The following is a 23801-nucleotide window of genomic DNA, read 5'->3' as shown; positions in this document are numbered from 1 at the left end:
CTAACATGAAATAATCATAAAACATCTTGTACTTTACATAGACAAAAAGTTAACGCCGCTTAAATAAAAATAATAGAATGTTCTGAATTGAAATACAATAGAAACTTTTTGTATAATATATGTAAACATCAAATCTTTTGTACTAATATAAAACAAATATGAAACATTTTATATGATTCATGTATTTAAGCCGTATCTAGCTGTCCCATTTAAATGAAACCAAACAAATCCATAAACTCATCATTCATTAATAGTATGAGTAAAATTGTTTGTTGAAGCAAAAACGAACTCTCAATTTCCTCAATTCACACTTGAACTCAAAACCTAATACAGAAAGCCCCATTAAACCAACTCTCTCTCTCCCTCTCTCTCTATGGAGACGAAGAAGAAGAAAGCATCATTCCATGCTGAAATGAAGCTTTTCCGCAGCAATTCATCCAAAAATCCACGCTACAAATGCTTCAAACATGCCATCATCCTCTCAATCTCCCTCTATTTCCTCTCCTCCTTCATCATCACCCGCCACAAACCCTCCGCCATTTCCACCACCACCATCTCCCGCTCCAAACCCTCCCTCGCTCTCATGGCGGAAAATCCCCTCGATTCCTCCGCCCTAGGTAAATTAATCACTCACTAACCGTAATCAATCAACTAGAATTCTCAATTAGCGATTAATTTTTTTTTTTCAATCGATCAGATTTAAAATTCAACGGGATGAGAATCTACGTCTACGATCTGCCGGCGAGGTTCAACCGCGATTGGCTGAGGAGCGAGCGGTGCAGCAGCCACCTGTTCGCGGCGGAGGTGGCGATCCACCGCGCGCTGATGAGCAGCGAGGCGAGGACGCTCGAGGCGCGGCAGGCGGACTTCTTCTTCGTCCCTGTTTACGTGTCGTGCAATTTCAGCGAGGTCAACGGCTTCCCCGCGATCGGCCACGCCCGCTCCCTCATCGCCGCCGCGATTGAGTACGTTTCGTCGCAGTTCCCCTTCTGGAACCTCTCTCGCGGCTCCGATCACGTCTTCGTCGCGTCTCACGATTTCGGCTCATGCTTTCACACCATGGTATTGCTAGAGCTCTATCTGAATCATGTACACTGCTAATTCAATTGTGTGTATATCGATTTTGACTAATAATTTGGGGGAAATTTGAAGGAGGATAGGGCGAAATCGGAGGGGGTGCCGGAGTTTTTGAGGAATTCGATAATTTTGCAGACGTTTGGGGTGAAAGGGGAGCATCCTTGCCAGGAGGTGGAGCATGTGGTGGTGCCGCCGTATATTTCGGCGGAGAGTGTTCACGCCACCCTGAAGTCGTCGCCGGTCAATGGCCGGCGCGACATTTTTGCATTTTTCAGGGGGAAGATGGAGGTCCACCCTAAGAATGTCAGCGGTCGTTTCTACAGCAAGTAAATGAAAACGATGACATTTTTTTTACTAGCAAAATACAAAAACTAATTTTAAAAATTAGTAAGAAAAAGATAAAGTTCCAAATACTAAAATCCAAATTTATTAAGTACTCCTGTTTTGAATGATTTTAAGTTGAGACTGACCATAATTTTTTCAAATTTCTGATTTTGAAGGCAATTTACGCGTAGATTAATAGTGGTGTGATTCGTTGCTAATTTTATTAAGTTATTAACTCTGCTAATTCATCAATGTTGTGTATTAAAAATGTCAACCTTATTTTAAATGTCAATAAAAATTTGTATTGACATTTTAATGTGTTGGTGTTGACATTTTAAAAACTCTACGTGGATGAGTTAGCATTTTAAGAAAAGTGCACCTCTTAAGCTAATATTAGTATGTTTATTAAAAATGACGTAAATGTCCCTTCTTTGACAGGCGTGTGCGCACCGCAATACTGCGGAGGTATGGCAAGGACGGTCGGTTCTATCTTCGGCGGCATAGGTTTGGCGGGTACCAGTCGGAGATTGCGCGGGCCAAGTTCTGCCTTTGCCCGCTCGGGTGGGCCCCGTGGAGCCCGAGGCTGGTGGAGTCCGTCGCGCTCGGCTGCGTCCCTGTGATCATAGCGGACGGGATCCTGCTGCCGTTCCCCGATGCCGTGCCGTGGGCGGACATCAGCCTCACGGTGGCGGAGGCCGACGTGGACAAGCTCGGCGGCGTGCTCGAGCACGTGGCGGCGACGAACCTGACGGCGATGCAGCGGAACCTGTGGGACCCACGGGTGCGGAAGGCCCTGCTGTTCGGCGACACGGTGGGGGAGGGCGATGCCACGTGGCAGGTGCTGGTTGCCTTATCCAGGAAGCTCGGTAGGTCGAGACAGTAGCTGCTGCGTTGGAAAATAAACAAAGTAGTGGGTGACAGCTGAAATTTTTTATTTGGGTTGTGCGATGGCGGGAAATTTTCAACGGAGTGAGTGTTGTACATGGCGTTGAGAATGTTGTACGGTGCCGCGTTGGGAGAAGGGATCTGGTGTGGAGGGACCACATGGTTCGCTTAGGTGTACAGAATATGGTGACTGGATTTAGAGGGTTATTGTGTTATTGATTAATTCTTTTTAAATGATAATGAAAATATATGATTCCTTCTCAGCTTTACTAAGTGATATTTTAAATGTCAACAAAAATTTGTATTGACATTTTAATGTGTTGGTGGTGACATTTTAAAAACTCTACGTGGATGAGTTAGCATTTTAAGAAAAGTGCACCTCTTAAGCTAATATTAGTATGTTTATTAAAAATGACGTAAATGTCCCTTCTTTGACAGGCGTGTGCGCACCGCAATACTGCGGAGGTATAGCAAGGACGGTCGGTTCTATCTTCGGCGGCATAGGTTTGGCGGGTACCAGTCGGAGATTGCGCGGGCCAAGTTCTGCCTTTGCCCGCTCGGGTGGGCCCCGTGGAGCCCGAGGCTGGTGGAGTCCGTCGCGCTCGGCTGCGTCCCTGTGATCATAGCGGACGGGATCCTGCTGCCGTTCCCCGATGCCGTGCCGTGGGCGGACATCAGCCTCACGGTGGCGGAGGCCGACGTGGACAAGCTCGGCGGCGTGCTCGAGCACGTGGCGGCGACGAACCTGACGGCGATGCAGCGGAACCTGTGGGACCCACGGGTGCGGAAGGCCCTGCTGTTCGGCGACACGGTGGGGGAGGGCGATGCCACGTGGCAGGTGATGGTTGCCTTATCCAGGAAGCTCGGCAGGTCGAGACAGTAGCTGCTGCGTTGGAAAATAAACATAGTAGTGGGTGACAGTTGGAATTTTTTATTTGGGTTGTGCGATGGCGGGAAATTTTCAACGGAGCGAGTGTTGTACATGGCGTTGAGAATGTTGTACAGTGCCGCGTTGGGAGAAGGGATCTGGTGTGGAGGGACCACATGGTTCGCTTAGGTGTACAGAATATGGTGACTGGATTTAAAGGGTTATTGTGTTATTGATTAATTCTTTTTAAATGATAATGAAAATATATGATTCCTTGTCAGCTTTACTAGTGATATTTTTATTTGCTAACTATTCTAACATTTAATTTTTGGCTGGTGACATGTGATTGGTTATGGTTGTTGGTGAATGATGTGTAATTTTTGTATTTAATGGGAATAGTGAGTGGGTTATTGAGTTAAACAAATTTGGAATTAAGTGAAGACATTATTTGGGCATATGAGTGTCATAAGGGTGCTAATAATTAAGATGAGTCACGGGTGAATAATATTATAAAGAAAATACACTATTGTATCTTGACTTTTCTATATTTATATTCCCCACTCATGAATAATAGCTTCGTTTTTTTATTAGTCCGTTAATTAAATTTATTCACTATTTTGTTATAATAAGTGTTTACCTTTAATAAGACAGTGTCTATTTTTACTAATAATATTTCAACTATTTTTTCTATATTTTCTATTAATTTTATATTAAAATTTGCATTGTTCAACATCTAAAGTAATTTTATACTTTCGTTGTTCTATGGTGGTAGAGTCATTTAATTTATACCCTATTAATATTGGTTTTTTTGGTATAATTTTCAATTTTCATGATATTATTATCATTATCGTTTTATAGTTGAGCTAAGAGGGCACGAATTATTGATTTGAAGACCTAATTTGAAGACCTAATAGTCTGAGTGTAAATATTAGTTTTGTTGATCCACAAAATCAAATACTACTTGAAAAGGTCAGAATACAGTTATGACATTAATAACATAAATGATTTTTACCAAGTTTATACTCGTAGGCCCATTACTTATATCGTAGAAAAGGCAATAATAAGCCCAATAAGAACATATCCATTAAATTAAACCCTTTTTAACTTTAACGAAATTCATGTTTTTCAATTATTTGCATATAAATTTAATATAGATATAAACAATTACTACAAGTTATATATAATAAAAAAAGAACTAACAAATAAAAGATCAGATACATCAATAGTAAGAAATAAATCAAAATTTTAGTAACATAAAATTGTCGATGTTAAACTACTAGGAAAAAATTATATAAGGCCTATTAAATAATGTAAGAAAAAAATAAAGGCTCCTAGGTTAAACCAAAGCCTCCTCTTTCTTAACAAATTACAAAAGACTCCTTTATTTATCAGTAAAATTGTACTCGTTGACAGAGTAAAAATATCAATAGAAAAATAAAGAATTTCTTGATGCGATTATGAACTACGTACTATCATGAAAAATTAAAGAACTCTAAGGTATGAGTATAAACTAACTCAACTTGATGGAAAGTATTAAAAATAAAATCTCAACCAGAGCCATCATATATCAATCATGGTGAATCAAATCTCATAGTAAAAAGATAAATAAATCTTTTGTGTACAACTACAATTAGAGCCTATAAAAATCCGTGTAACAATCTAACATAAAATCATCATAAGTTAGTACAATGCTCCGTACAATATAACCTTAAAATCATCATAAGTTAGTACAATGCTCCGTACAATATAACCTTAAAATCATCATAAGTTAGTACAATACACCATACAATATAACATTAAAATCATCAAGATTTCATCAAATATACATATCTAAATTAGCCTCTACACATTTCTCTTTTCATCGAAATTTGGTGATTCTCGAATGTAATCGGTCTCGGTAGAGAGCTTCTTCGAACTTGCCAATGGAGCAAGCCAGCGTTATAGGCCCTCTATTCACTTCAACTTCGTTGTACTCATTAAGTAGGCTTACGAAAAACTCGCACCTGAGAAACTCCACTGAGACGAAATACCTCACCGCCATATCCGCCATGTAGTCGACAACGTCCACAGTAAAATGGCCTCGGGGCACTTGGATTTTGTGCCGAGCCCGAAGCTTCCTTAGACTATGCTTGAATTTTTTAGCAAACATGCACATTGGGGTCTTCATCATGTTGTAGTGAGTAATTTTGATTGAAGGAGGAAAAGGGACTATAGATAGTTATATACATATATATAACTTGATTAATAAGAGAAGTATTTGGATTTGGATAGGGTTTGAACTAAAACTTGCCATGTTCGAACAAAGATCAAGTGTGTTGTGGGAAAGGAAACTTAGATTTAATATGATTATAATGAAATTAGGGTATAAAAAGTAAAAACACTTATATTAATAATTAATCCTAAGACTTAGGTTTTCTTTTTTTAAGTTAGGTCTAGATGAAATCTTGTGGCCTTAATTGGAGCAATTAATGTTTTAAAGATCGGACCGGTAAGTAAACCATTGAAATTATCAATTCACTGTTCAATCGACGAGCGGTTTCCCGCCTAACTATATGACTTTGGGAATAGGATTTTTGTGAATTAAGGCTAAATAAGTAAAAACGTGCGTATTAGTCCTAATAATTGAGTTTTCTTTTTTTAATGCTAAATCTAGTCGTAAACTTGTGGCTTTGATTGGAGTTGGATTTACCTAATTTATCACGAGCAAATTCGAGGGCAGGAGTTTATCTCAACGATAATATGTTTTTTTTAATTGAAAACTATACCCATACACAAGATTTACGCATTAAAACCATATAAAAATTATAAAATATTAATATAGTACTACGTAGTAGTACTATACTATTTCCCCCCTTTTCATGAATTACATATTACGATTAAGATCCACCCATTAAACCAATTACAAAATCAATAACATTAAATAAAAATCATAAAAAATGAAAGAAAATAAAATTAACCATTGCAAGATTTAATAAAAAATCCTATACATCAATACAGCCTTTTCCCCCATAGGCATATCATTGTTTTTAGGAAGCCATTCTTTTTTTTATTAATATATACGTCCAAATTAACACATATTAATTGTATGAATCCATTTATTAGTCAAGCATTTGGATTATCTTATACTACTATTTATATAGCTTGACACTTGCATAACTCAAATGATCGAGATATACCCTCTCAATTCGTCCATCATTAAATATCTCAACTTATCATTTTAGGACGTCTATTATTATATGTTTCATCTCATTTTCACTTTTATTTCCATTAACTTCCTTCATTCGCATTTAACAGAAAACTAGTACTAATAAATAAAAATTAGATACATTTCACTAATTTTTCCATCCATATTCATCACGTTCGTGCCGATCCCAAATGAAACATTTAATAGCAAACATAGGCAGTAATATTTATTATTATGTGGTTTATTTTACCTAGTTAGAAGGGAAAAGTATGAAGTAGACTTAGGCGTAGGCGGTGGCGGTGGCGGTGGCGGTGGAACGAGGTAGTTTCCGGTGAGAATTTTGGAGGCAATGTAGTGATTAGCAGCCTCGGTATAGTGATTTCCATCCCAATTAACATATTGAGTTGTGTTGGTGCATGCTTCTCCCTTCACAACACTGCCATTCAACACCACACTCTGCCCACACATAACTCTACTATCATAGTTCAATGGCAACCCACCATATCCACAACAAGCTCCTAATCCTTCCTTGAAACCTGCACAATATATAATATCAATCGGTATCATTAGGGGGTCGAGACTTTAGAAACGACACATGTTTTAATGTGAAATCGGTACAGTTCGAGAGAGAAAGAGAAAAAATAGTAGGGATTGTATTGGTACGTAATGAGACTCGTATTATTAGAAGTGTTATGTGTGGTGAAAAGAAATCTAGAAATAGAAGTAATATCGATTTTGAGGGACAAACTAAAACATTAAAACGATACGATTTTTTGAGATAAATTGAATAACATCTGCACATAATTTTATGTTCTCAAAACTAATTAATTGTGGCACAAAGCTATTTGAAACCACGTATGCCATTTGACATTATGTCTTTAATTCTCAAAAGTCTAGCATTTTCATCTCTAATTAATGATCTTTTGACATTCATGAAATAAATTAATTAATAATGTAGAATATTGAAGTCTATAAAATTTTACTCTCATTCAACCCTAAGTTTAATAAATATACAATCTAGATTCATTACCATATTGAGAATAATTTGCAATGAGGTCGGATTTTATGGCATAAATATCGACGTAAGTGACCTTAGCTTCTGGGAACTCTTGCTGGAACTCGGCACAAAGGGTTTGGAGTTGCAAGTTGAAAAGCCTTGCAGCTTGGTTGTGTGAATCCACACATTTGAATTGGTCCAATTTTGATTCATCTTGCCCAAATTTAGCTATAATTCTTGGCAAACAACCTAAGGGTCCTGTGTTATGCATCCAAAAGTTTCTAGCTCCTTCATTGTACAATTTCTGCAAAATTCAACTATGTCAAACTCTTCGTAGGATTATCAACTTCAAAATATGTGTGCAAATATTGAAAAAATATTGATCTGTTATGATCTTAAAACCAATCAAGATTATGTCGCTGGCATGGCTCATGACTTACTTGTGTGATACTTTCGGACGCCAACCAAAACGAAGTGACATCATAGGTAACGAAACGTTGTCGTAGTATACTAAATTTAATAATACAATTTCATTTCATTTCCTACAGTGTGACACCATTTTAGTTGACGTCCGAAAGTGTCACACAAGTAAGTCATGAGCCATGCCAGCGACATAATCTCTATTGGTTTTAAAATCATAACGGATCAATATTTTTATCAATATTTGCGCACATATCTTAAAGTTAGATATGCAAAACCACAATATAACGAAATACGTGTATAACCTTTATTCTAAATCGAAATTCAGACAAGATAGTTGGGATTAGGGCAAAAACTTGGTCTTGGGACATGAAACCAAATGCCCCATCGATGTCGTTTTGGCCTATGTCCAACATATATAGACCCTCTTCAAAGTCATGTGATGAGGGCACAAATTTTCGCAAATTCTTGTCTGGAAAAAGCCCACCATAAAAATTTATTATTCTAAAAAAATCAAATATATTTTGATATAATATGTTGAAATTGAAAGAGTACCCTTCAAGATTACATCAAGAACTCGAGCTTTGAATCTGATGAATTGATCCACTTGAATGTTGAGGGAGAAAGGGCTAATGGCATTGGCTTTGGCAGGTAGAATAGTAGAGCCACCGGTTGCGAAATTGCACCCACTTTTGAAATTTGGTGCACCAATTGAGTTGAAGTATGGGCTCATGAATGGCAATCCCATTGCATCCACTACACAACGTATATATCGTTAACGATAGCACTATACTGATCATTTTGGAGTTATATAATGATTATTACTTCCTTCTTTCTACAAGAGTATGTATTTTTAGTTAGACATGAGTTTTACATAATGCACAATTGGTAAAGTAAGAGAGATAAAAAGAAAATGTAATTATAATATTGTTAGTAGAGAATGAGTATCCCCTCAGAAATAAGTTTTCAAATTATTTAGTGTGTCGACTAAAAAAATTCCATACTCTTACAAGACTAAGAGAGTATTAATGGACCATTAACTTTATTTATGACTTTATGCTAATATTTAATCTTAATTCTATATTAACACAAAGTCTATTTTATGTAGCCTTTTCCTTTTTATAGATAAATAAACAATTTTTTTTGGCATTACTCAAATGTCACCAAAATTCATTAAATAAACAGAAATTAAGTCCACGTCCCGTGAACTTGAATTGGATGACAATATTAATCATTCTATCGCTAGGCTAATACATTTACACTTGAATTGACTTTCTATATATATAGACAAAATGATACTTACTGAAAAAATCAGTGACGAGGCGACCGTCACACAAGCGGCCGGCTGGCTTCTGGAAGAACGTCTGTCCATGAGGCAAGCTGATCGGAAAAGCTATTCCAGCAGCCAGCCCACCGGTGTCCGAATTTGAGTCACCAAAATTGAAAACTGTACGATAATTCAACTCAAATGGTGTAACTTTTAGAATGGAATGTAAGAGAATTTGGAAAATGATCAAGAATGTGGGGAAGAAATCCATCAACATATTGCAAAAATATGTGATGAGATGAGAAAAAGTGTTATTAGGTTGAGAATATTTGAAGGGAAATTTATCTTGAGTTGCAATCATGTGATAATTGAGTGGCGTCTTTCAAGGTTAAGAAGCTTCTTTCAACTTTTTCGAATTTCCTTTACTTTCACTATTAAAATAGTTAGAGTAAAGAAAGAAAATAAAAATATTGTCAAAACAATACAAATTTTAAATTCGGTTAAATTACATATTTTAATAATTAAAATTATTGTTGAGAACCATGGATAGAGATTGGAAAAATGTATTTTTATGTTTTATTTTTTCTAGATATATAACTAAAATATTAATGTATTAGCAAGATAATTAAAAAGCTGCCAAAAATTATTATTGGTTGGGTGAAAAATTGACTGTTACGCAATATTGCATGAAATGATTATAGAGGCCAAAAAACAGCCACATGGATATTAAACAAACAAGTTTTCTTGATTCATTTCATTAAAGTTCTCAACAAACAAACAACTTTTGTGATTTTATAAAATTTATTGAAAATTTTAAATTCACACATGTTATCTCAATTTTAGTAATTGATTATACCAGCTAGTGCACTACCATGCATTGATGCTCATAACGTATAGTACTTATTAATTTAAAACAATAATAATAACATTTTCACTTTTATACTTAACTACCATCTAAGATTCTAAGTTCACAAGAGTTTGTATTAAAATATAAAGATAATTGTCATTTTAATTATAATTTTTTATTAACTTTTAGTCAATCCCATAACTCTTGAAATTGGAATATAATTCATAACTTAAATTTTTTTGCAATTGCCATATGATGGTGAAAATCGAAACTAATACGATTAAATAAAATATGAGTTGACATAACAAACGGCTTTGTTTTAAATAAAACAAAAATCATTATGTTTTTAGTGTCAGCAAAACAGTGTTGATTTATTCGAAATGACATAGTTTTGTTGCCACGTTAGTGTCGATTTTGACCGACATTGTCAATTACGATACTAGAAAAGTTGTGGTTTTATATTTTAATTTAGTACAAGTTACAAAAGTAAAAATATACTGCATAATCACATAGTATAAAATTAACAATATCAAAATTCTGAGTTAAGAAATCCAAATTAAAAACCAATTTTCAAATTTGTTACAAATGTTTCAATGTGGGCTTTGCAAGAAGCTAAAAAGCCCATAAAATGGAGCAGGCTGAATACGATGTCGTTTTGTAAAGCCCTAGTTAAGTTCTAAAACCCTGATCTCATTTTCACTCCCTTCTCTCACACTCTCTTCACCACTGACTCAATCAGCTACTGCATCAAATGGCCTCTGTGGCGCTCAGGAACACCACCTCGAAGCGGCTGTTCACGCTCTCCCCCCAATTATACTCATCATGCTGCCGAGGATCCGTCGCCGCGCCGCTCTCCGTTTCCGATTCGCCGATAATGCCCAATCCGTGGTGGAGATCCATGGCCACATTTACCCGGACGTAATTTGATTTCCTTTAATTCATACCTGTTTTCGTTATTATTCTGATATTATTAGCAATTTGTAGCGTTGAGCATTCGTATTGACGCGTGGTTGGTTGTTGGAGCTGTTGGAATTTTATTCAGGGGCTGAAATTTAGAGAGGATAGGGATTTGATTTTGTGTGTATGATCTGTATTGAGATGAGTGGGAGGATGCTGCTCTAGTGAAATGGTGAATTGGATTAATTTTGAAATTTTGATTTGTTTCCCTTTTTCTGCTATTAGCATTTTGGAGCTTTCACATTCATATTAACGTGTGCTTGTACGAAAATTTATGGTGAAAATTTGAAGAGGATGAGGATTAGATTTTGTGCATCTGATCTGTATTGGGATAATTGGAGAGTGAATAGTGGGATCGTCAAACTTTTGCTCTAGTAAAGTGCTAACTTGCATTGATTTAGTGAATTTTGATTGTTGATGACAGAAAACCACATGTCAATGTGGGAACCATTGGGCATGTTGACCATGGGAAGACCACCTTGACTGCGGCTATTACCAAGGTAGGATTTGAAAGGAATCGGAGAATTTAGCTTGTATTTGTTGTTTGTTTGTATTTTTTGTAAACTGTGGTAGTACGCCTAGTTCTCAACTTCTCATGCCTGTTGGAATACATTTGCTTTATGTGGATAAAGGTCTTAGCAGAAGAAGGGAAGGCAAAGGCTATTGCTTTTGATGAAATTGATAAAGCCCCTGAAGAGAAGAAGAGAGGGATTACAATTGCTACGGTGGGCTCTTATTTGCCTTTATGTATTTTGATTTTCCACTAGATTTATATGCAAGTATATTTCCAATGTCTTAATGTGTATGTACTTGTTGCAGGCTCATGTCGAGTATGAGACTGTGAAGAGGCATTATGCTCATGTAGATTGTCCAGGTCACGCTGACTATGTTAAGGTGAGATATAACAGATTTACTTTGCTGTAAATTGGAGCAAATTTTTATTTATGCTTTGATTTCATTAATACTTACCATGTCTGGTTATTTGGTGATTTTTAAATTGTACTCTGTATAAATGTGTCTGGAGATATTACTGCGATCCTAGCAATGTGTTCGATAAGTTTTCTGATAAACATCCTTTATTATGAGTCAAAGTCACATTTTCACATGGAGATTTAGCTTTCTTAGTTCTCTTGCAATTAACTTTGCTTGTCTACGAAATTTTTTGTGTCCTCCATCCCAACGGGAATAGAAATTATTATAATGAAGACACTGTTTGCATGCTATGAAATTGTTCTTTCAGAAGTTTGGCGATGTACTCAGTCACTTATTGAGTATTTTGATTTTGGCTTTATCTCCCTCTTGACTAATGATCCGTGTTATATATTCTCTGTCGATAAAACATTCAGTAAAGATTTATGTACGGAACACATCCAGGGTATATGCTCTCTAGGTTTCCTTGCATCAGTTTTTACCCTAGATAAAAAAATGTGCACATCTAAGTAAAACCTAGATACGCGGATTGCTACGTGAATTAGTGAAATCTCTCAATGCATGATGTGAAATTTGAGTTATTAGATGAAATTGGAAATGTTTATCTGTTTAAACTTTAAAGTGCTAAATCAAATATTTTGTAATGGTCTATGCATTAAATTTGAAATGAATTTCAGGGCAAAATGTTCTGTATCCGCTGTTCTAATAATGTTGTTTTTGGTACTCATTATGTTCAACAATAACCAGAATATGATTACTGGAGCTGCACAAATGGATGGAGGTATTCTTGTTGTATCCGCACCTGATGGACCAATGCCACAAACTAAGGAACATATTCTGCTTGCTCGCCAGGTGTTGATTTTGAAAATGACATTTGAATAGAAAAACCTTACTAGTTGCTGCTTGGCTTGTGCTATAAACCGTTTCACGTGATGCAGGTTGGTGTGCCATCACTTGTATGTTTCCTGAATAAGGTTGATGCTGTTGATGACCCAGAACTGCTGGAACTTGTGGAAATGGAGCTACGTGGTAAGTCACAATATAGAAAACAGTTTTTGTGATCCTTAACAGATAGTACTACTTTTCTTTGACATCACCTACAATACTTGCAGAATTGCTTAGCTTTTACAAGTTTCCCGGGGATGACATTCCTATTGTCCGAGGATCAGCCTTGTCTGCGTTGGAGGGTAAAAATGAAGAAATAGGGAAACAGGCAATTTTAAAGTTAATGGATGCTGTAGACGCCTATATTCCCGATCCTGTACGCCAACTTGAGAAATCTTTCTTGATGCCTGTTGAAGATGTTTTTACCATTCAGGTGATAGTCATTCTTTCCTAAATCATCCTTATCAAATTTTCCTAATTGTTTTTTACGAAATGTATTATAAAATCGACTAATCAAACGTGCGAGTCGGGCATTGCTGTAGTATCTGTTTTTCTGATTATAAAGTGCAACGTTTTCTTGAAAATACTTTAACTTCCTTTTACCCTTTTGTAATCTTGTTGTCTTCATCCTTGCATTCCAAAGGGGCGTGGAACTGTGGCAACTGGCCGTGTGGAACAGGGTATCATCAAACCTGGGGAGGAAGTGGAAATTTTAGGGCTGTCGCAGGTGAGTAATCAGATTTGTGTGGAAGCTCTCTTTCTCTCTCTCATGATTAATTGTTATACTACATTTAAAATCATACCTCCTTTTGGTATCACTCCTAGCTCCATGATGCCCTGTTTTTTTCAATCAAGTGGAATTTTGTACTTACTATTGATAGGAAAAGTTTAAATCTTGTACACTCCTGAGATCGCCTTGCTGCGTAATGTCCGGTGATCTTTTTCAAAACAATTTTATTACATGTTATTAAATGGGTTTCTGAATTCTTATGTACTGTTAAATTAGTAATATGTTAAATTCAGTAACATACAAACTGACATTCGTATGCATCTCTCTCTTCTACAGAATAAACTTAAAACTACAGTAACTGGTGTAGAGATGTTCAAAAAGACGCTTGATAATGGCCAGGTAAGGATTTAATTATTGTGTGCTTTTCACCTTGTATTGACGTGTTGCATTTGTTGACTAGATTTACCTTTGCTAGGCTGGAGACAATGTGGGTCTGCTTCTACGTGGCTTGAAACGTGATGATGTCCAAAGAGGGATGGTTAGTTCCATTCTCAAGCAATTGTGTTTCGTACAAAAACTGTCAGCTTGAAATATCTGCCTTGATATTGCTATCAGTGTTTTCATTTCCGTTTTTTTTTTCAAATTCTAAGGAAGTTGCGCAAAGAAATTGAGAGACAGTCCAAGAAATTATAACTGCTTATATAAAAGAAAAATATTCCATAACCCAGTGCTTCGTTAAAAACGAAATTGCCATCTACCTAACCATAGTAGTACCCAACCAAGGTGGAGTTAGTATCCAAGTTGATAATTTCATGGCCATACACTAGATGAATGCTCGATACTAAAAGCTTTACCACCTTTGAAAGTTGAAATCAATAATAACTCCTGCCTATACTAACACTGTTCGTTGATTGATTTACTTGTGGGTCTTTTGTTTAGGTGATTGCAAAACCAAATACCATTAAGACATACACAAGATTTGAGGCAGAAATATATGTCCTCACGAAGGAGGAAGGGGGTCGCCATACTGCTTTCTTCTCGAATTACAAACCTCAATTCTACTTGAGAACAGCTGATGTCACTGGTAAAGTCGAGTTGCCCGAAAATGTGAAGATGGTTATGCCCGGGGACAATGTAACTGCTGTCTTTGAGCTCATCTACCCAGTTCCTCTCGAAGCAGGTATCCAATTTCGTCTATTTATGGAAACCATGATTTATGCAGTAGTATAATATTTTTCCAACACTCTTGATCTATCGATTTATGATATTGTTTTGATAATGGCAGGACAAAGATTCGCCCTGAGGGAAGGTGGCCGGACTGTAGGGGCAGGAGTTGTTTCAAAGGTTATGAGTTGATGCAGTTTATACGCGATGAAACAAGTCGAGACGATTTAATTTACCATGTATGCCTTTTGTCATGACACAAGGGATTGCCTACGAAGAGCTTTAGCTGAAAATAGGTCATTAAAATGGTGCTCACTGGCACTTTTTTTTGGCAAGCTGATGCATTTAGAAACTAGGAATTGTAGTAAATTTAATAATTAATTTTTTCTCTGCATTGCATTGGTAACTTTACCATGCTTTGCCTTGAAAATTGAGGTGGTCAAATGAGTTGATATTACTCTACTGTTTTTTGTATTGAAATCAATTTCATTATAATATTTTCTTGGTTTTGTGGCAAAATCAAATCAAATGCTCAATAATTAGTACTAGATTGATTTTTATTAGTTATAATTCCATTGTTTCTTCGTTTATACACGAGATGAATCTCTTTAAACCAATAGGTCGGGGGTTCGAACCATATGCCTCTTCATTTCTCGGGCTAGGCCACCTTGAGGGCGACAACAACGACCAATGCGATCACCCTGAAGTAGATGTCTTTCAAGTTCCTGTCCAAAGCACTCACCATCTCCTCTTCCTTGACGTAGCCTTTGCTGGAGGTTTTGCTGATCGAGACAACCGTATCCCTCAGCCTGTTGACGGCCCAAGCAAGCCAGACAAGACCTAAGCCCAATCCGGTGCTTAGAATCTTGGACGCGCAAAAGGGCAGCTGGTTGTAGGCTGCTCTGCAGAGAACGGATAAGACTACAGCAATGCCAGTCCCGGCAATACTGGCCGAGAACTGAGTGAGGAGTCGGGGCAGCTGGGGACCAGATTTCTTCAACGAGAGGATTGTGTTCCCACCCGGCTGCTTCCTGTCCATAATCACGGATAGAAGACTTTCGCAAGCGTGAAGGGAGCTGCTGCTGTAGGAATCCCTCGTTGTTTTCTTCTTTCGTGGTGTCTTTTCCTTCACCTTATCATGGCTGGAAAAAACACGAGCTTACGTGAGCAACGGACAATTTTGCATATCAATCGAACAATATACGTGCTTGTTGCTTCAGCACGAGATACTTAAAGATCATTAAGATGTTCTAGTCAGTCTAGCAACTTCGATGGTTAAAGAGCTCGATCAATAATGCAAACGCGGCCTTTACCTCTTGGGAGACATAACTTTCTCGGTCGCGAGTTTTGATGCATTAGTACTTGCACTTGCTTTTCTACGCCTGTTAAATCGAGAAGAAACACCAGTGAGATTCAATCTAACTACACATGACAATATCTCATCGAGATGACACATTGAAGACGAGCTAAGTAGCTGGTTTGAAGAATACCACTCGAAATAAGGGACCAGCATCGTCTGCCTACTTGATTTATTCATTTTCTTCAGTGAATGAATGTCGGAGATTATTGTAAGCATATCAGCCATTTCAGTGCTGGTGTAGCTTCTCTCTTCGGCCAAGTCCAACGACGGTTCCTTGAGAAAGAGCTCCCCTGTTGGATATATAAGAGGCAAATCTGCAATCAGTGACTGAGGTCCCGCTAGATCATAGAGCATCGACAAATTTAGCAACGGATCTTCTTCTTCAATTGATCCCGAGGCAAGTAGCTTCAAGATCTTCTCCTGCTTTGCACATCGTTCGACAATCCCAGAGCCAGAAGGCACGGAGTCAAGACTGGTGTCTGTCTTCAAAAAGTAATCAGTATAAATGTCAATACCATCAAACTCCAAATTATTGCATTCTTGACTATGCATAACAAGTCAGGTATACGAACCTTGAAACTCAACGACTGCATGCTTCCTACACGCCGAGCCAAATCCGAGTAAGTGATTGGATCCAATAATCCACTCGGGGATCTCCACTCCTCCTTGTGCAGCCCGCTTAGATTGAACGAAAGGGGATCAACAAGGTCCTGCCTCGACCCGTTATAGGGGAGGAAATGGTGATATTCCTGCAACAGACGGTACATATGAAATCAACAACACGAGAAGTCATAAGCAAGAGATCAACACTTCACAACAGATACGAAAGAACACATTTGTGCTCGTGCACAAAAGGCAGTCACGTGATACTGGGGACTTCGAGATGCCTAACCACGAAGGAGATATAGGCATATAGCTAGACAAAGAATCTACACATGCCTTCACAACAAGAAGTCATATGCAAGAGATCAACAATCCAAATCGGATACGAATGAACACATTTGTGCTAGTGCAGAAAAAGGCAATCACATGAAACTGATGACTTCAAGATGCCTAAACACGGACGAGACATAGCTAGACGAAGAATCTACACATCCCTTTGCAACTCGATGAACTCAAAAAGGCAGAGGCTCGATGCGAAAGGAACATATACATATGCAACTATGCAAGAAACACATCACAGTGCCAAATTATTGCTCAAAATATGCAACACACACACACACACACTTATACTGCTTCAAAACAATACTTCACTGCAAATGAGGCTTAAACATCATAACCATGGGAAAACAGTTCAATCAATTTCATATTGAAGAAGAAATCAAATTCTATCGACCAAAAAGAAATTTGAATACCATAGCACACTCAAAGCCTAATTCAACTCCTCAAACACACTAAAACAAATAAAATAGGGAGAAAATCAATCCTCACATCGGAAACCCTAATTGGAGCAAGTTCTTGATGGGAAGCAACCCCCAATCCGGGAGGGTGGCAGGCATGCGAAGCCATCAAACACAGCTCCGCCATCTCTCTCTCTGTCCCTCAAGAAAGCCCCAAATTGGATACCGAAGACATAATCTTATAATGGGGTGAGCTTATTTTGGCTTATCCTCCGCCGCACCTCAAATTTGGCCGAGGCCCTCGAGTTGTTGATAATGCGAAATTTGATTCTGTGATTTTAGGTATCCGAATCAAGATCCAAATGAGAGGCTGTGGTCTCCGGATTCCAGCCTGGATTTCCGAATTCGGACAAAGATTTGTACTACTACTAGCCTTCATTTGTTGGTTGGAATCTTTCGAATTTATGGATTCAAATTAGATTCCAGACTTTAAATTGTCAGTGTATATACTTCTATTTATTCTTATTAAATTTATCTTTTTTAAGGATTATTAATTTCAACTTTGAGATATGTTTCTTCATCACCAGATTTTATTTAGGTGGGATAAATAATTTGAGATAACACTGTTTCCATTTTTACGATATAAACTAATTAATTAGAGTAAGGTTATTTATACTCCTACGTCTAAATATTTCATTCATTCCTCACAGATATACATTGGTCGTGTGTGTTGTGAGTATAAAATAACGTCAAACTATCGATAATTAATTAACATTAATATTTTATATCTTTGTCATTCCAATTTTATTCACCTTTTTATTTTATTATCTATCGATTTCATTCAATTAAGTTAATGAGTATAATTTTTTTTTTAGTTCTCCTATCAAACTGAGGTGCATCACTTAAATAACAATGGATTAAAATTTCAATTGCTAGACTAGTCCGAAATCCGAATCTATATTATAGATTTACAATTCAATAACAATTTTCTATGTTATATTAATATTGATGTAGTTGGGGAGCACTATGGTGACAACATAATTAAAATGACAACCTAATATCATTATAGGTCGTCCGATCTCTTAATTAGATGGACGAGATTGATTTGTAGGATTAGAGTACGAATTGCTTGCCTATTAACATAATTAGCCCACGCGCTATGCGCGACGCATAATATTTTTATTCTATTAATTAGGCATTATAAATATACTAAATAAAATAAAAAATAGTAAATCATTACATAATTTAAAAATAAAAAATATAGTACTATATACGACGATATGTTAAATAATTATAGATAAAAAATTAAATAAATTACGACACTTTTAGGTCTATGTTTGTAAAAAAAAAGGATTATTATAGTCTCGACGGAAAAATTAGAACAAAACTAACAAAAAAATAAAACAAACTAACATTAAGAAAAAACATAAATATGAACTAACATCACTGAAACAATATAATCTCAAATAAATGTACTACTATAGATAAAGAGTGATACCTGATAAGGCTAATTTCATGCATTGGTTATGTAGTGAAAAACATCACATTTCTGCTGGATCTAACAAGTTTTGTTAAGCCAGGTGTGTGTGTAGCGCTAGATCCAGGAGATGCTGGAGGAGGATATCTAGCGAGGAGCAGGAACGGAATCACGAGGAAAAGCTAGAGGAAGGAAGCCAAAAGCTGAGGGCAATCAAGTCAATCAATACCTCGCTGGGCCCCACCTCGAAGCTTATAAATAAAGGAGTGCGCAACAAGAATGGCAGATCGGTTACACTCCACACACAGTCACGCTCTTAGCACACACACTAGGGATATGGGAAATTTGGGGTGGTTTTCGTTTTCAGGAGTCTCGTATCAGTGCATCACCGTCCCTTGAGGGCGAAGAAACAATTGTTCTTTTAAAATTTCTGTTTGGTACTCAGTTCAGTCTCGAACTTCACGTTTGGAAGTCGAGCTTGTTGTTTTGTTGCTGAATCAGTTTATCCGTTCTGTTTACGTTTGATTTGCCTTGATGAAGTTGGATTTCGTGTTGATTATTATGACGCTTGCTATTTTGGTTTGTTTATTTGAGATGTTCTCTTGAATTTGTTGCTGAATATTTTAGGAGATTCGAGAATCGTGGTATTGAAGTTGTGTTCGGTTGGATTTTTGTTCGGATGCTTGGATCCGGAGTGGATTTAGCATCCGAAGTGTGGATCTGAACAGGGGAGGTGAAATTTGTGCATGAGATTATGGGGATTTTGTTCTGCTTGGTTTGCTTCGTCTAGTAGTGTGATTTCCGTCGTTGTTTCGTTTACCGTTAAAATTATGTTTCCAATCTACATCTGAGTTTGTTTTTCTCGATCTCTGCATTTATTTATGTTCGTTGAAGAAGATGAAGTCATTTTCAGTTGATGCTTTAGTTAGTTAGGCTGCAGATTCGATTCTGTCCGTACTTACCTTTTTCAGAGTTTGGTCCCCACTTGTTTTAATCTCCTTGGTCTAGAGATGTTCGTAGAAGTCCCAGATCTAGTAGTTGATTTGATTTAGTTCTTATACATAATTCATTTTTTGCCTAGATCTAGCAGTTAGCATAGCATACTTTATTTCCAAATTCACTTAGTTAAATTCCTCAACCCAAAATATGCGTGGCAGCAGCCAACCCAAAAATAGTTTCCAATTCTCTACGCATGTATTTTACGAGTCCATCTCTGTGGGATCGATCCCTACTTCCCTGTGCTAGTTTAGTATCTGTGGTTGAGGGTTTTGAAGGTTTGCTTGCGTACCAACGACCAGACTTCCAGTCCTGTGAGTCTCTAGACCTTGTGATCTAGTTGATTTACTGGATCTAGGAAGTGTGTAATTAGAAATTGATAGGATACAGCAAGCAAGAAAATCAACTCTTCAAATGGCGCCGTTGCCGGGGATGGATGGCGTAGTTTGTTTATGTGTTTAGAGATTTGGTGTAAATAGTTTTAATCTTTTGAATTTCGCTTTTGGCAGTTTATGAGCAAGGGCTCAAGGTCAGGAATCTGGAGCAACCCATCTTGGTCAAGGAACGTGCAGTTGAAGTGGCAAGTTAAGGAATCAACATCCGCCATAACTACCAGATCGGGGTTGTCAACTGTAGATCCATTTCCGTTTGAATCAGGGAGTGAAGAAGAGTGGAATTCATCGGGGAAAGAGGATTCACGGTCGTCGTCAGAAACTGAGCATTCGGAAAGGGAGGAAGAGGAGTCTGTAATGGCAAACTTAGTGGACCTAGACCCAGAGATTGGTTCGCTAACTGCACATCTCGACGGAGAGCCAGCTCATGCCATAGTGTCAAATCAACGTCAGCGGTCTATTGAGATCAAGACGAATGTGCTGGGCGTTTTACCTACATTCTCTGGACGGAGGAATGAGTGTCCTTATGAGTTTTTGAACGAGTTTAGTAAGCTATGTAGCATCCAGAAAAGGCCTAACGAAACTACCGAGGAGGACTATCGCCTGCGAGCGATTCCATTTGCATTGAAAGGAGAGGCAAACACTTGGTTGCTGAGGCTTCCACCTGACTCGATCACCACATGGAGGGATTTCAAATTGGAGTTCCTGGACTATTTCTTTCCGTCCAATAAGACAAACGCTTTGAAAAAAGAAATTCAAGAGTGTAAGCAGGACTACGATGAATCTTTAAGCCAATATTGGTCTCGGTTTAAAGGCCTGCTTGACGCTTGCCCAAATCACAGGATGACGGAGGCTGAAACATTTTATCTATTCTACGAAGGGGCAAATCCTGAGTCCAAGGACTTAATGAATTCCTCGAGCGGGGGGAATTTCACCAAGAATAAGGCAAGCGAGGCACGCGAGATTCTGGGAAGATTAATCGACGCGAAGAAGGCGTATGACTGCCCGCGTGCTATCATGAGGAGAAGCTCCGCGAACACAGTTAAGGAACGAGAAGGAGAAGAGGTTAGAGACAGAATAGATCGACTGGAGAAGGCACTGCTAAATGCCATTGAAAAGAAAAATACCCCTGGGTCGACTGATAAGGAAAAAAACCCAGGTCAAGAGGAACATCAGCTTCAATTTTACAATAATCCCTCACTCGATGGAGATTTCCAAGCTCAAGTGAATGCAATGGGGAATTGGAATCAAAGTAATCAAAATACCAACTGGAACCAGTGGAAGATTAAGGAGGCACCATGGAGGGACAATCCTTGTTTCAGATGGGCTGAAGGGAACCAACAACCACAGTCACAACACCCAGGTCCAGCGGAGAACCAGCAGACATGGCCCAGCCGGAATCAGGAAGGACCACAGCATAATTCTAACTGGGCAGGGAAGCAGCAAGAGGGGCTGAACAACTGGAATTTCCGTAACCAAGGGGATCAGCATAACTGGAACAACAGGAACCAGAGCAACCAAGGGAATTCTTATGTGCCACCGCATCAGAGGAACAATTCAGGAAACAATCAAAATTTCCAACAGAGTCACCCAGGTCCAGCAACCCAGTACAACAATAATCAAGGAGGTCAGGGAAATTTTCGCCAGAACCAGGTGGTTGGAACCAATCAAAATCAAGGATTTAATCCCAGTTCAATTCAAGGTTTCCGACCACAGCGGAATCTTGATGACATGGTGCATGACCTGGTAAATTTCCAACAACACATGCAGAATAACATGCAGGCTAATAATGACGTGGTGCACAAAATTCAAGATGCCCAGCAGGAGCAGAAGTCTGCCATGGACATGTTGGCAAAGCAGATGTCCCAGTTGGCCACGTCGCTGAACGAAATGCGGGGAAATGAAGGGAAATTGCCTGCCACTGTCAAACCACCAGACCGAGCAAATATTAGTCAAATTACCTTGAGATCGGGGAAAGGCTATGAAGGACCGAAGCAAGTGATAAACGAGGAGACACCCTCACAGATGAACGGAGAAAAGGGGAATCAGAAGTCTCGAGGAGATGATCCTGGACTCAGAGAAATTCCTATACAGGATGACCTCCAGGAGGGAGATTTAAGGGGATCGATGCCTCGACTAAGTGACCCATTTTTCCTTGATCCAGAACCTGAGTTGGAACTTAAAGAGGGAAGCAGGGAGACAGGTGCAGCCCCAGCAGGGAGTTCCACGAATGCAGTAAAGCGACCCAAACCATTCCCATATCGAGGAGAAGCCAAGAAAAAGAAAGATGATACTGAGGACCTTGTGGAAATATTTAGTAAGCTGGAGATTAACCTACCCTTTTTGCAGGCTCTGAAAATACCCACCTTCAGCAAGTTCATCAAGGAATTCATAGCAGGAAAAACCAAACCTGATGGGAAGATTGTTATAGGAGAAAATGTATCCGCCGTGATACAAAAGAGGAGGATGCCGTCAAAGTGTACAGATCCAGGTATGTTCACTCTTCCTATTTCTATAGGTGATATTAAAATTGAGCATGCCATGTGTGATCTAGGTGCTTCGATAAATGTCCTACCGCTGTCAATATATAAAAAATTGGTGGGAGTCAGTTTGGTCGATACTAAAGTAGTGATTCAGTTGGCCGATAGAACATGCATATCGCCTGAGGGAGTATTGGAAAATGTCATAGTCAGAGTGCATGATTTCCTATACCCAGCTGATTTTCATGTGATAAAAATGAGGGGTAATGAATCTGCTGAGTCTAGTGGGGTGTTACTGGGGAGACCCTTCCTTCGCACCGCGAAGACTGTTATTGATGTGTTTGATGGAACCATATGCCTGGACTATCATGGGGAGAAATACACCTTCAACATTGAAGAAGCTATGAAAAAACCGCTTGATGTTGAAAACTTGCATGTTGTAGATGTAATTAACCCCCTAGTCCAAGAATATCTTGAGACTGAACTAATGCAGGAACAGTTTGACAATTCGGAGCTGAGCCAGACTGTAGAAAAGGAGGTGACAGGATGGTGTGAAACTTTTTTCACACAGGACTTGACAGATGATCAGATCAATGAAGCGATCATGGCATTCTGCCACCAGCCACTATCATTCCAATCAGCCAGATCTGTTCAGGAGAAGAGCCCAGACGAGGGAGCGAATCTAGAGGAAATGGCGCCAAGAAGTAAGGCGGAGAACCCTTTACCTCAGGAAGCCATCACACCGAAGAAGGAGTTGAAAACTTTGCCTGAAAATTTAAAGTATGCATACCTGGAGGAAGGAGAAACTTGTCCAGTGATAATTAACAGCCGCTTGACTGAAGACCAAGAGAGTGCGCTGCTGGAAGTAATAAGGAGGAACAAGAAGGCCATAGGGTGGACACTTTCTGACCTAGTTGGAATTAGCCCTGATCTTTGCATGCACCACATCAGACTAGAGGAAGGGGCAAAGGCTCGGCGTGATCCACAAAGGAAACTGAATCCAAACATGAGGGAGGAAGTGCTCAAGGAAGTTCTGAAACTACTGTCCCTTGGAATCATATACTCTATTCCAGATAGCGAGTGGGTCAGTCCGGTTCACATGGTACCGAAGAAATCTGGAATACAAGTGGTGAAGAATGACAAGAACGAGTTGGTGCCTACTCGACTGGTCACTGGATGGAGGATGTGCATCGACTATAGGAAACTAAATGAAGCCACCAA

General features: G+C 38.5%; 4 protein-coding genes across 4 annotated transcripts; 2 read left to right on the top strand and 2 right to left on the bottom strand.

The window, feature by feature from the left end:
• The first annotated feature begins 222 nt into the window (after positions 1-222).
• On the top strand, positions 223-3434 carry LOC125218472 (putative glucuronoxylan glucuronosyltransferase IRX7). Its single transcript, XM_048120144.2, has 5 exons — positions 223-617; positions 698-1062; positions 1153-1403; positions 1840-2267; positions 2725-3434. Exons 1-5 carry the CDS (start codon positions 374-376, stop codon positions 2904-2906), a joined length of 1470 nt encoding a protein of 489 aa, XP_047976101.1. The 5' UTR covers positions 223-373; the 3' UTR covers positions 2907-3434.
• A 3006-nt stretch (positions 3435-6440) lies between these two features.
• LOC125185428 (GDSL esterase/lipase At1g54790-like) lies at positions 6441-9383 on the bottom strand. Its single transcript, XM_048081955.2, has 5 exons — positions 9059-9383; positions 8311-8511; positions 8061-8227; positions 7369-7639; positions 6441-6874 (listed from the first exon to the last, which is right to left on the bottom strand). The coding sequence occupies exons 1-5, from the start codon at positions 9381-9383 to the stop codon at positions 6585-6587; spliced, it is 1254 nt and encodes a 417-aa protein (XP_047937912.2). The 3' UTR covers positions 6441-6584.
• Positions 9384-10567: 1184 nt separating this feature from the next.
• On the top strand, positions 10568-14992 carry LOC125220087 (elongation factor Tu, mitochondrial-like). The gene is made up of 12 exons (XM_048122223.2): positions 10568-10787; positions 11251-11326; positions 11459-11551; positions 11646-11720; positions 12504-12608; positions 12695-12785; positions 12869-13074; positions 13285-13368; positions 13708-13770; positions 13847-13909; positions 14311-14551; positions 14657-14992. Exons 1-12 carry the CDS (start codon positions 10621-10623, stop codon positions 14725-14727), a joined length of 1335 nt encoding a protein of 444 aa, XP_047978180.1. The 5' UTR covers positions 10568-10620; the 3' UTR covers positions 14728-14992.
• A 72-nt stretch (positions 14993-15064) lies between these two features.
• LOC125220088 (uncharacterized) lies at positions 15065-17549 on the bottom strand. The gene is made up of 5 exons (XM_048122224.2): positions 17327-17549; positions 16468-16644; positions 16026-16378; positions 15849-15917; positions 15065-15677 (listed from the first exon to the last, which is right to left on the bottom strand). The coding sequence occupies exons 1-5, from the start codon at positions 17420-17422 to the stop codon at positions 15194-15196; spliced, it is 1179 nt and encodes a 392-aa protein (XP_047978181.1). The 5' UTR covers positions 17423-17549; the 3' UTR covers positions 15065-15193.
• Between the last annotated feature and the right edge of the window lie 6252 nt (positions 17550-23801).

This window comes from Salvia hispanica, chromosome 1 (genome assembly GCF_029641045.1).
Source record: "Salvia hispanica isolate PSC_SH4W2 chromosome 1, Shi_PSC_v1, whole genome shotgun sequence".
NCBI classification, from domain to species: Eukaryota; Viridiplantae; Streptophyta; class Magnoliopsida; order Lamiales; family Lamiaceae; genus Salvia; species Salvia hispanica.
Note: the sequence above shows the minus strand (reverse complement) of the source record. Positions and strands in the feature narration are given on the sequence as shown.